Below are 13316 nucleotides of genomic sequence, written 5' to 3'. Positions count from 1 at the left end.
GAAGGAGATAGAGCAGAGCTGTTTCTTGAAGAGGAGCTATATGACTACTCATATTTAGAGGAAAGAGAGAGAATATATCAACAGTAGTTGATAAGAGATAAATGGTGGTACTGAGGTGTCCAGGTGGCACCTCAAGGTAAAAGGTGAGCAGAAGTGGGTGCGGACAGAGGAATATTCAATAAAAATAGATGAAGATGAGTTCAAAACAGTAGTTATTTTTAAAATCATTTACACTCAGCTTTACTCAAATTGCGCATTAAACTGGTTTATGGCAGTTGATTTCCTCCAATCACTTCCCTGTGATCTATTTACCAATAGGAAACAATTCTCCCATTATTACTTTAAGGAGTAATCTTAACTATGATGCCTAACTATTACCAAATAAAGGAATCTATCAATCAAATGAATCTCAACTCCCAGTAAAATAGGGCACAGACATGTCCATACATTAAGAACTTTATTTTGAAATTGCATGGCTTTAGGTTTATCTTACTGTACTGTACCTCGGATGTCTTCTACCATAATCTTGGGTGAACCTAAGCTTTGAGCTCTGTGAATGAAATTCAATACATACAGAAACAGTACAGAAGCCTACTGGATAGATGGCACATATTGTTGGGTCAGGGAATTTAATCTTTCACTTGATTTAAGACCACACTTGGTTCTCATAGCAGAATAGGCACTCTTTCGAAGTTAATCCTTGTAATGGAAGTGTTTACTCCGAAGACAAATCTAAGATTCAAGATTTGTGTCATTTTCCCCTCACCAGTCTCAGAAGCCCTGTAATAAGGATAACATAAACAAAATGTGCATAGTCTCAGATATAACAGCAAAGTTCAACCCAAGTGCCTTTAGCTGAAGCTACTACATGTAAAACATGCAGGCCAGATCTTTAGTTTGGGGATAATTTCCTCCTCCTTCTTTCTTCAAACCATGGGGGGACCTAAAAAGCTCTAAAGCTGTCTCTTTCCATCTCTGTCAAAGCCAGTCAAAAAATTAAAAACATTACAACTTATATAGGCGCAAGAGTGGCTGTCTGGTAAGTAGTTTGTTTACTAACCACATGGTTCCGGGTTCAGTCCCACTGCATGGCACCTTGGGCAAGTGTCTTCTACTATAGCCTCGGATCAACCAAAGCCTTGTGGGCGGATTTAGTAGACGATAACTGAAAGAAGCCTGTTGTATGTATGTGTGTGTATATGTTTGTGTGTCTGTGTTTGTCCTCCCCCCCCAACGTCGCTTGACAACCGATGCTGGTGTGTTTACGTCACCGTAACTTAGCAGTTCGGCAAAGGAGACCGAGAGAATAAGTACTGGGCTTACAAAGAATAAGTCTTGGGGTCGATTTGCTCGACTAAAGGTGGTGCTCCAGCATGGCCACAGTCAAATGACTGAAACAAGTAAAAGAGTAAAGAGAGTATATCAGCATATTTATGGTGGTGAGCTTTTCAGTTGTTCCTAAGTATTTGATCAAACAAAATAGGTAACTGGAGCTATTCAACAATTCTTAACACAAGTTTATCCTAACACACACGCATTCAGGACAGCATTTAAAATTGTTATCCACCTGATAAGCCAGATTTCACTCACCAGCACTTTAGAAGTGGGTACAAACCTGTGCTCTTAGTGAGTAATATTGTCTTTCAACCTATGAATTACTCAACTCTGTTCTACCTTCTATAATAATAAACATGGATCCAAGGCGGCGAGCTGGCAGACACGTTAGCGCGCCGGGCGAAATGCTTAGCGGTATTTCGTCTGTCGTTATGTTCTGAGTTCAAATTCCGCCGAGGTCAACTCTGCCTTTCATCCTTTCGGAGTTGATAAATAAAGTACCAGTTTCGCACTGGGGTCGATATAATCGACTCAATTCCTTCGTCTGTCCTTGTTTGTCCCCTCTATGTTTAGCCCCTTCTGGGCAGTAAAGAAATATATAATAATAAACATGAAATTCTGTTTGTCTGTCTGTCTGTCTGTCTGTCCAAGACCCCTGTATCTCGGTTTACATTTGCTCTACATAGACATATACCTTTTTGGAATCAAGATGATCCTGGGATTGAAAATCTGCCCTTAATTTGGTTCTTGGTTCTTGAACATCTAGCATTAGGATCAGGTTGGGATGAGGATTTGTTATATGCAAACTGTTGAAAATTCAAATTTTAAAAGAACTCCAAAAATGTGAACTTACAAGTTTTTAAAAAATCTAAACTGAGTTTAAAGTAATACTATATAGGTAAGGCAATACCACATTGGTAGGGTACCAATAAATGCTTAACTATTATTGCTCTCTTTAGTTTCGAATTGCATGAGCTAGCCTATAAGTCCGCACAGAGGGCGGATTTTAAGCAAGTCCTACATAAACCCAAGTGATGTATCTGACACTACTTATCCTGTCATTCTACTTGATACTGCCTCTTAGACCCTTTGCTCAAACACCAGCCTCGGTCTTCTAATCAATTACTTTGAAGGATTTTAACCCTTTCCATATCAATTTGTTGGTGGCTGATACTGGATTTATGATACAAATTTCCTATTATAGAGTCATCTACAGTTAAAAACCTTCCATCTAAATTTTGTGCTAATTTATGTTTCAAACTTCAGCTTAACATTCTGTTATTCTTTTATTTTTTTTTTTTTACTGATTTCAGTCATTAGACTGCGGCCATGCTGGGGTATCACTTTGAATATTTTAGTCGAATTAATTGACCTTGGTACTTATGTTTTAAGCTTGACACTTACTCTATTAGGCTATTTTGCTGAACTATCATGTTACAGGGACACAAACAACCAACAGAGGTTGTCAAGCAGTGATCGGGAGACAAAGACACACACACATATATATATATATATGATGGGCTTCTTTCAGTTTCCATCTTCCAAATTCACTCTCAAGGCTTTGGTCAGCCCAAGGCAATAGTAGAAGACACTTGCTCAAGGTGCCATGCAATGGCACTAAATCTGAAACCATGTGGTTTGGAAGCAAGCTTCATACCACACAGCCATGCCTGTGCCTACATTAATTATTTTGCTAAATTCTTCATTATTTTCCTGCACTAGCAAATAACGTGAGTTCATGGCTGTTTCCTGCAACAGCTTCACATAGAAGCCCCAGCCCATCCAAAGTACCCTGGATCACAGGACAGCCTGCTGTGCTTACCTTGGATCGTAGGGCGACCTGCTGTGCTTGAGGAGACCTACTGAGTTAAGTACATCAACATGAAAATAAAAATCAAATGGAAATTGTAGTTGTGATACCTGTGCCGGTGGCACCTAAAAAGCACCAACCGATCGTGATCGTTGCCAGCCTCCCCTGGTACCTGTGCCAGTGGCACGTAAAAAGATCCATCTAAACATGGGCGTTGCCAGTACCGCCTCGACTGGCCTCTGTGCTGGTGGCACGTAAAAAAGCACCAACCGATCGTGGCCGTTGCCAGCCTCCCCTGGCACCTGTGCCAGTGGCACGTAAAAAGCACCCACTACACTCACGGAGTGGTTGGCATTAGGAAGGGCATCCAGCTGTAGAAACACTGCCAAATCAGATTGGAGCCTGGTGCAGCCTCCTCGCTTCCCAGACCCCAGTTGAACCATCCAACCCATGCTAGCATGGAAAGCGGACTTTGATGATGATGATGATGATGGCACATGTTACCAAGTCATACTTACTTGCAAGAGACAGCTATACTTTAACCTGGCTAAATATTATATCTAAGGTAATCACTCACTCATGGAACCTGCAATTGACCAACATGGACTGATAGTCCTACAACAAACTAATAATGATATGCTGAGTTGTCATCCAGTAGTAGATCAAAGAATGGCTGAATGGAATTGGTGATTTTACATTAATTTCTAAGAAAGGTGGTAAAATGTTGAAGATACTTTTTGCACTGTCTAATTTAAAGCTTCTTGCTAAAATAACAAAAGTGATGCACAGAGGCAAATTGTATTCTTTTACTCATTCTATAAAGCTCTAAGCTGTATATCGAAAAATCTTTTATATAAAAAAAAAAATACAGCTGTATATCCAAAAGAATATCCAAAAATGAGATAATTTGAGAATGGCATAGAGTGGATGATGCGATTTCAGAATAACAAAAGCACAAGTTCTGCCAAACCAGACATGTCACAAGATTCATGGTCAACATGTGAATCTGTGCAGTTGTCGAGTGGTACCCAAGAGATCAGAAAGGACCACTCAGAAGGCCAATATGATGATAGGAAGATGATTTAGTTATACATTTACAGCCAAGATTGACAAAAATGGTGCAATCAAGAAAAACTGGAAGCATATCATGACCAAGGGTGTATAAAAACATCTGATAGTCTGATTGATACAGTAATACAGTGACTAGAATGGAGTTTAGTTGTTAGTGTTTAGCTGCAAGTCAGCCCAATCATCCCATTTTTTTTGTATATCTATGGTTACATTATCCAATCTGACCTTTTTATCTATCTATTTTAAAATGAGAGACTAGGAAGAAGATTCAATTGCTAATCTATTGGGTGGATTGACCACATAAAAACTCACACATTGGTTTTGAAAAGCTGAAGTAAGAGAGCAGGGTAAATTTAATCAGCTTCAGTATCATCTTGTTAGTAAATTATTATAACCTTTTATCTAAGAATTTTATGACTATGCATTATTAATGTTTAGCTATTGACCAACCATATTTATCATGGTTTTAAATAAACTAACCAACCATAATATAAGGTTAGGTGAAGGGTGGTGGATTGACAGAATCATTAGAGCAATGGAAAGAATGCTTAGCAGTATTTGGTCTGGCATTTTACATTCTGAGTTTAAATGTTGCCAAGCCTTTTATTCTTCCGGAATCAGTAAAATAAAATATTAGTCAAGTATGTTTTGGGGTTGATGTAATCAGCTAAACACTTCTCACCCCACCCCACCCAACAAATTTCTGGCCTTGCACCTGTGTTAGAAAGAATTATTAGGCTAGATAGAAGAAATGGCAGAATATTGAACTAATTCTACAGTTAACTTATCTTTCATACCTCCATGTTTAGTAAAATACATACCAAAAGCCAACAAGTGAGTATCTATATCATTGGTTAATTTGCTAGAAATAGCAACCAAGTCTTCTAAACCTTACTCTAACAAAAATCTAATAAATCGATTCACTCTACCCTTCCCTTACAAGTATGTGGGAGAAATGGCAGGGAGTACCAGAATAATACCATATGGTATTTACTTTCTTTTTTTAACCTTCTAAATACCAGTAATATATCAAACAGTGGTGACTTGGCAGAGCTGTTAGAGCATCTGTTAGAGAATCTTGTGTTATTCTAGCTTCCTGCAGTCCTACAAAGGCAAACTTTACCTTCCAGGTTCAATAAATAGTCTCCCCACCTCCCTCATTTCTCTCTCTCTCTCTGTTAATTACATTGTGCTGTGAGAAAGGTTCCTTGGAAACCATGCACAGTGTCTCTTTCTCTAGAAGTATGGGATGTTTGAATAAGATGTCAGCAACCTCTTTTCATAAAAAAATTGTTATACTACTGTAACTGTCCATGTAACACAAAACATAAAGAATATACCAGGAATTCCATTCTTCTCGACTCCTCTACTACAAATTGGTGCCCTGATGAAAGGTATTTCAATCATAACCATCCAGTCCTTCTTGGTGGATGAATTAACCCTTTGATTTTATATTTGTGAGCACAACACTCTAATAGTTAGGCTATGTGCCATCACAATGGATATTTAGTTGAAAAATAACTTATTCAAAGATCTATGCTAAGTTCTGTCTACTGTAATTCTCTTCCTTAAATTTTTAAATTAAAGTTATTTGAAGAGTTTTAATATCAAAATAATAAACATTGCAACTTAACAAGGAAATAATCCAGAAAAGGTTAGAGAATGTTTATAAAATGGTAGGATGTGTACAGCAAGCTACAACACACCAAAATAAAGGTAAAAGCCCCCACCAAGGTTGACATTGCCTTTTATCTTTTTGGGGTTGATAAAATAAGTACTAGTTGAGCACTACGGTCGAGGTAACCAACTTAGCCCATTTCCCCAAATTGCGGGCCTTGTGCCAAAATTTGAAGCTATTATTATTATTATTATTATTATTATTAAAATCAAAATCGAAATCGATCAACATCAATTGTAGCTGTGATACCAGTGCCGGTGGCACATAAGAGAACCATCTGAACGTGGCCGTTGCCAGCGCCGCCCCGACTGGCCTCCGTGCCGGTGGCACGTAAAAAGCACCATCCGTCCGTGGCCGTTTGCCAGCTCCGTCTGGCACCTGTGCAGGTGGCACATAAAAAGCACCCACTACATTCACGGAGTGGTTGGTGTTAGGAAGAGCATCCAACTGTAGAAACACTGCCAGATCAGACTGGGCCTGGCACAGCCTACTAGCTCCCCAGACCCCAGTTGAACTGTCCAACCCAAGCTAGCATGGAAAACAGACGTTAAACGATGATTATTATTATTATTATTATTATTATTTCTATTATTATATAAGGGGGCAAGCTTATATAATAATTTTAAGCATGTTTGGTAAAATGCTTTCCGACATTTCATCCATCTTTATATTCAGAGTTCAAATTCCACTGTGGTCAACTTTGCCTTTCATCCTTTTGGGATCGATAAAATAAATACCAATCAAGCACTGGGGTTGATGTAATTGACTAGTCTCCTCCTTGTGCCTATAGTAGAAAGGATTATTATTATTATTATTAGTTGTTGGTGTTGTAAAGACACTAGTAGTTAGAGTATTGCACTCCTGATCCTATAATCATGGTTTCAGTTCCCAGACCAAGCAGTATATTGTGTTCTTCAGCAAAACACAAGTTGCTCCAGTCCACTTAGCAGTGAGTACCAGCAATAGCTGGGAAGTTAACCCTGCACCTGACCAATGTCCCAATCAGTTGGGTAGGGAGTGTTGTAATACACCATGGAAACCAGGTTAAGCTTTGGCCTAATGAGATCTATGGCTCATGACAGATTTCAGTGAGTTGTTGTTTAGCCTCAGACCAGCTCTAATTGAGCAAACCTATGATCAAAGTGTTCAAATTGTGATCATCCAGTTTTCTTTCAGGACTATATTTTGTTGCATTTTTAAAAGCAGATAGGATATGATTGGAGGGAGATTTGCCTATTATTTCTAGCAGTTTGAACCACTACACAAAGACATATTCCCTAGGAATTGTTGAGTTTGATAGTTGCAACTGAAGTTATTTGTATCCTTGCTAAATCCTTGTAATAGGAGAGTTTCAGGCACTTGTCCAACTTTTCCACTTCAGCTATATTTCTTAAAGACTTCAGACCAAATATCATTAACTATAGTAAAACATGACGTTCTAAATAGATGGTACTCCAGCATGGTCTTAGCCAGACAGGCTCTAAAAAAACTAGAGTGAATAAAGCATTAAAAGAACGATCACCTAGTCTATGAGAACTGGAAGGAATATGGGAATTTTAATTCCTTCCTCAAGCACAAAATCTCACATTTTGAGGAAAGACGTTTAACCCTTTTGTTACTGTATTTATTTTAATATGTTCTGTATTTCTTTCAATTATTTAAAATATAACAAAGAATTTAATTAAATAACTTAATTATCATTAAGCTAATGTTAGAGACAAAAATTGTGACTAAGGTTTGGTGGAAGATTTTAACTCAGAACTTATGAAAACAAGACATTTGCACTACAGAGCTAGAAGTGGTTTTAGCCAGGTTGGTAACAAAAGGGCTAATAAAACTGATGCAATTTTTGACTAATAGTAGTACTTTATTTTATCAACTCCAGAGAGATGGAAAGCAAACTTGACCTTGGTGGGATTTGAGTTCAAATATAAAAAATATAGAACAAATACCACAATGATTCTACCTAAAAGGAGTGTAATTTAATTACATGCAAACGTTTTAATTCTAGGTTAATCTTCATCAAAGTGTTATATGATTAAAACTATCCCAGACAATGTCTGTCCTATTTTTTTAAGAGTATGTAGTTTTACATTATCTGACATGTTCTCTCTTTATTTAAGATGGTATGGCATGATTTGAGGGCTATATCATTGCTATAGATACTCCTCTGTGATTTCATTTAATTTGGCACTTAGGTTGATTTGTTAAATACATCAATCAACACCAGTCACACATAGTTGAGATTAGCCTTAGTTTCCTAAAAATGAGTTCAGTTTTTCTACATTCAAAATCAAATTCGATGACTGGCATCCGTGCTAGTGGAGCACTAAGAGTACCACACGAGTGAGATCGGGGTCAGAGCAACAAGCTGGCCTCCGTGCCGGTGGCATGTAAAAAGCATCATTCGAGTGTGATCGTTACCTGCTTTGCCATACTGGCACTTGTGCTGGTAGCACGTGAAAAAAACATTCGAGCGAGGTCATTGCCAATGCCACTGGACTGACTCCTGTGCAGGTGGCACATAAAAGGCACCATTTGAGTGTGGCCGCTGCGAGTACTGCCTGACTGACCTCGTGCCAGTGGCACGTAAAAGTACCCACTACACTCTCAGATTGGTTGGCGTTAGGAAGGGCTTCCAGCTGTAGAAACTCTGCCAGATCAGATTGGAGCCTGGTGCAGCCATCTGGTTCGCCAGAACTCAGTCAAATCGTCCAACTCATGCTAGCATGGAAAGCGGACGTATGATGATGATTATGATGATGATGGTATTAATAAAAAAAAGCACTTTAACTCTTGGTATCAACTTGCCTGAGACTAGTCCAGGTCCCATAATACAAACTTCCTATTTTAAAGTGATCTAAATTAAAACCTTCCATCAAACTTTTCTGTTAATATATGTTCCAAATAAGGTAGTGAGCTGGCTGAATCATTAGCCTGCCAGGCAAAATGCTTCATGGCATTTTGTACATCTCTACATTCTGAGTTCAAATTCTGCCGAGCTTAACTTTGCCTTTTATCCTTTCAGGATCAATAAAATAAGTATCAGTAGAACACAGGTCAATGTAATCATTATAACCCCTTCCATGAACTTGCTGGCCTTGTGCCAAAGATTGAAACCAATATATGTTCCAAATACCAGATTAATAATAAAAATGTTATTTCACTAAATTCTTCATAAATTTCAAAATTAATTGAAATAAAAAAAAGTGTCTGTCAACAAGAATATGGTAACAAAAAGGGTAAAGTATTTAGTTATACATCATCTGGGTGCTCTTGATTGCCACATGTATTTCCATTTTAAACTAGTTACTATGGTAACAAATATGTAACAGTCAAGCATGTAGATATTTTGAATATCTCAAAGTGTTAAGTAAATGAGGGAAGCATTTCAGGAATAGGATACCAATCTTTCATACAAAATGCTACTGATTCGGGTACTTATTCTTCACTGATAACGAAGGTATTAAATGGCCTGCCCAAAAAGCTATGTTTTTGTAGCGGAAAAGATTGAGTAGGTGATGTTCATGCCAGTATCGATGGAAGTGACTTGAACAGAGAATTAACTTCAGGAGTGGCTGTCTGGTAAGTAGCTTGCTTATCAACCACATGGTTCTGGGTTCAGTACAACTGCGTGACACCTTGGGCAAGTGTCTTCCACTATAGCCTTGGGCCAACCAAAGCCTTGTGAGTGGATTTGGGAGATGGAAACTGAAAGAAGCCTATATGTGTATATATATATGTATGTATGTATGTGTGTGTGTATATGTTTGTGTGTCAGCATTTGTTCCCCCAACATCACTTGACAACCAATGCTGGTGTGCTTATGTCCCCGTAACTTAGTGGTTCGGCAAAAGATACCGATATAATAAGTACTAGGCTTACAAAGAATAAGTCCTGGGGTCGATTTGCTCGATTAAAGGCGGTGCTTCAGCATGGCCGCAGTCAAATGACTGAAACAAGTAAAAGAGTAAAGTCATGAACCAGTTTATTTGGAATAGTCGCCTTGCTCAGCAATATGTAGCTAAACATGCTGAGCAACTGGAAGTATTAATTATGGATATTGAAAGAGAAAATGATGACAACATTGATAATTAAGGATAGAATTTTAGAATAACAGTTTTATTTATTCTGTTTGATACTGGCACCTGCTTAAACTCTTTTACAAATTAGATATTTTTTTCCTCAGTTATTTTAAATGTGCAGTTTTATTTTCCCAAGTAAATTGGTCAACCACTTCCTGGAGAAGTGGATTGGCAGTCATTCTGTAGTATAATTAATAATATAGCTCATTTCCACTAAGCGATAGCTACATGGTTTGAGTCCTGTAAGTGGATCTGTTCCTGTTTTCCTTCTGATAGTTGGTTCATATAATATCTAATGTTATTTACATTAAAATCTTAGCAGTTCATTCGCGAGAACAAATAGAGTTATGTACCCTACCCAGAAGAACAACACGATGGCTCTTGTAAAGGTTAGAACTCCTGATCATGTGGTCAGCAGTTCGACAGCTTAACCTCACTCATTGTGCTTCAGATTTCATTATGGTTGTATTAATTATAAGCAAACCATGACCTGATTTTGATTCCCAGAAGAAAACATTCATATACACATTAATAAAAGGTCTAAATGTCACTGCCTTTCCATTAACTTACCATTAAATCTGAAGCAATATGTTTAGTACAGATTAATATACATTTACCTTAAGCTGAAACTTATTTAAGATTGCATTAAAGAGTGTCTGGGCTTTTAAAGGTGTTTCTGAAGCTATGATGACTTAACACATAGATTTATTATACTGTAAGTGTAAGCAATTAGAAGTGCTTTCTCTAACAACTTCGTGCAATGTTTACAGTTGCATATAAATGCAAAACCAAGGAACGTGACACTTCATTTACTTGAATTCTATACATTGAAAAGGAAATTAGTCGCTCTTTAATTAAATTTGCAGATGCGGTGATAAGAACTACTAAAACTTATCAACTAGAGGGGAAAATTGTCCATTCTTTAACTTAGCTCTATGCTGTCCTAACCAAGTAGACCTAATATCAAAAAGACATTCCATCCGTGTCCGTCTGTTCTTTTTTCAGACATTGTATATGTTAGAGTGGGAGAACTGGTTGTTGTTTCTAGCAGTCGAAGGGCCATGTGGAGGCTTTCATTAGCTTGAAGTGTTCATATTTATATATGATAATCTATTACAAGCTTCGTTCTTTCATTATAGTGGCACAAACATGCCAGAATACTTTCATTTTACAAAAATATACGAATTAATACAAAACCAGGTAGAATCGTTAGATAAAAGAAAGACGGTTCCACACTTTGCAGTGTTGATCATAATGGATCTAAGTTCCAGTTCCACTAGATTTAACTTTGTCGTTTGACCCTTGCAGATCTATAAAATAAATACCAGTACCATATTTAAAACTGAACCTACAGTCCTATTACTAAAACAGCATTTTGCATAGCTAACAGCTAACATAAAAACTTGAAAAAAAAATCACAAACCCTTCTAACGTACCTCTCACCAAAAACAAAAAAAAACAAGAGTCTATGCAAGTGATGGGTATTGATGACATGCCGTTTTACGATGTCGTAAATTACGATCACCTTCTATTAATGCTTCTAATGGTAGAGACAGGGTTCGTTATCTTTACCATTGTAAGTTAGAAGGTTTCCTATAAGTGTACTTTTTCACATATGCACAAGACCCCACACACAAAGGTGAAATGGGATTTGGTACTTTCATTTTCTTTTTAAGAGGATTACTTTTGTAAAAGGAATGGCCAAGAATCAAAACCGGGTTGCAGATCTAATTCACCGGGAGCTTACCGGTTTTGAAAGGAAAACATTTCCAAATTAGTTTACTTATAACAACAATTAAGACCTCTTTATCCAATACATATCTTTTAATAAAAACACGAAAGTCATAATTTCCCGTTTCGCATTGACTAAAAATCGCAATCTTCATTACTATTAAACGAACAATAATTACTCTGGTGTTTGGGTTCGTCTTGCTGTACAGACCCTCTCTTCTTATGACATATGCAAATGCAACACTAAATACTTAGGCTCGAATACTGTACATTTAATAATTCAAGTATCTGACAAGATGTGTTTTAAATATTATATATATATAGATGTAGTGGCAGTTACATAATGCACTGTTTATGTTTTGTTCCACATGCAACTATTTTGACAGTTTTAATCGATTTCCTTATTTCATAGAGTGAGATGTTCGAATATATTAAAATTAGTTTTCCCTTCAAATGGATCACAATATATTCTTTGATAGACATTTTGTTTATGAAATAAATTATAAAGTTTTGGTCTCACACATTACAAAATGAATAGGCGAATATAAAAATTTTATATACAAGTTCTATAGGAGAAGATTAATATTGTAAGTCCAGTTCAAGATGAGGAAACTGCATTGTTTATTGTCATATATATATATTGGTCAACGGCTCAGGTCATGTTTGTTGTACATTTAATATATTTACTCAAATATCTGAAATAAACTTTGAACTAAAATTGTTTACCTCTTTTTTTAAAAATCAATTTGCATTCTGTAGGCATTTTGATAAATATGATTATAAATGAACATTGAAATAGGAAATTACTTACCAGGATTCGTCCTGTTGTAGTTTGTCCGGATATTAATTCACCCGCCCAATCTTTAGCTTCAGTCATCCACCCGATTTCAGGGTCCGATGTCCTGAGAAAAGGTTTCTGTCCAGTAGCAGCGGCCCCTTGGCCAGCTGCTGCCAGAGATTTACTGTTCGCCGCGACATTTGGATTGTTTCTGTGACGACAACACAGTAAATTAACTATCCGACATATAATAATAACAACTAACCCCGATGAGAAGGTAATCAAACTGGACATAAGAAATACATTCCATTGTCGATCTTCGCATTTGTAATCATAAGAGGCGGAGGTGTTGGTTTTTGAATCACCAAGGTCGGAACAATTAGTGAGCGACATATTATACAAAAGAGCAGTATCTGGGGTGAACGAGGGACTTGCTGCTTGGTTTTCCTTCACAACATATATATATATGTATATATATTTACACGCAGAGATTTGAAATTAGGATGTCCTTATTTCAAATTGTTCTTTTCTTAAAAACACTTGAATAAAAACAAAATAATATTTTTCTTTTAATCTTCACTTTTTTCTGTATGTATGAAATGTCACCTTTTCTTCGCATCCCAGCAATGGAATAGAAACGCGTTTATTTTGTTTATCAATTATCTGGTGAACGAAACAGTCAGAAAGAAATGTTTTATCGTGGTGTTTTTGTTCATGTTTGCATGGTGATATTATTGTAATTGAATTAAGTTATATTGTTTATATCAAAATATTGGTGTACATATCCCCTCCGTGAAGGTTTGTATTTCGTGTGGTGAGAAACGGGAA

At 37.0% G+C, this 13316-nt stretch overlaps 1 protein-coding gene across 16 annotated transcripts in view; it reads right to left on the bottom strand.

Moving 5' to 3' along the window:
• Positions 1-13316, bottom strand: part of LOC115228444 (calcium-activated potassium channel slowpoke) — a 334128-nt gene that overhangs the window by 319659 nt on the left and 1153 nt on the right. For all 16 annotated transcript variants that reach the window (XR_004997920.1, XM_029799032.2, XM_036500503.1 and 13 more), the window contains exon 1: positions 12522-13316. This exon is cut by the window's right edge. Coding sequence is in view for 15 of the 16 variants with exons in the window: in XM_029799032.2 (XP_029654892.1) it covers positions 12522-12881 (360 nt within the window). In the remaining variant the exon portion in view is untranslated. The remainder of the gene's footprint in view (positions 1-12521) is intronic.

Source organism: Octopus sinensis, linkage group LG2 (genome assembly GCF_006345805.1).
Source record: "Octopus sinensis linkage group LG2, ASM634580v1, whole genome shotgun sequence".
Taxonomy (NCBI): domain Eukaryota; kingdom Metazoa; phylum Mollusca; class Cephalopoda; order Octopoda; family Octopodidae; genus Octopus; species Octopus sinensis.
The sequence above is the reverse complement of the archived record's forward strand: the minus strand, read 5'-3'. Positions and strand labels throughout refer to the sequence as shown.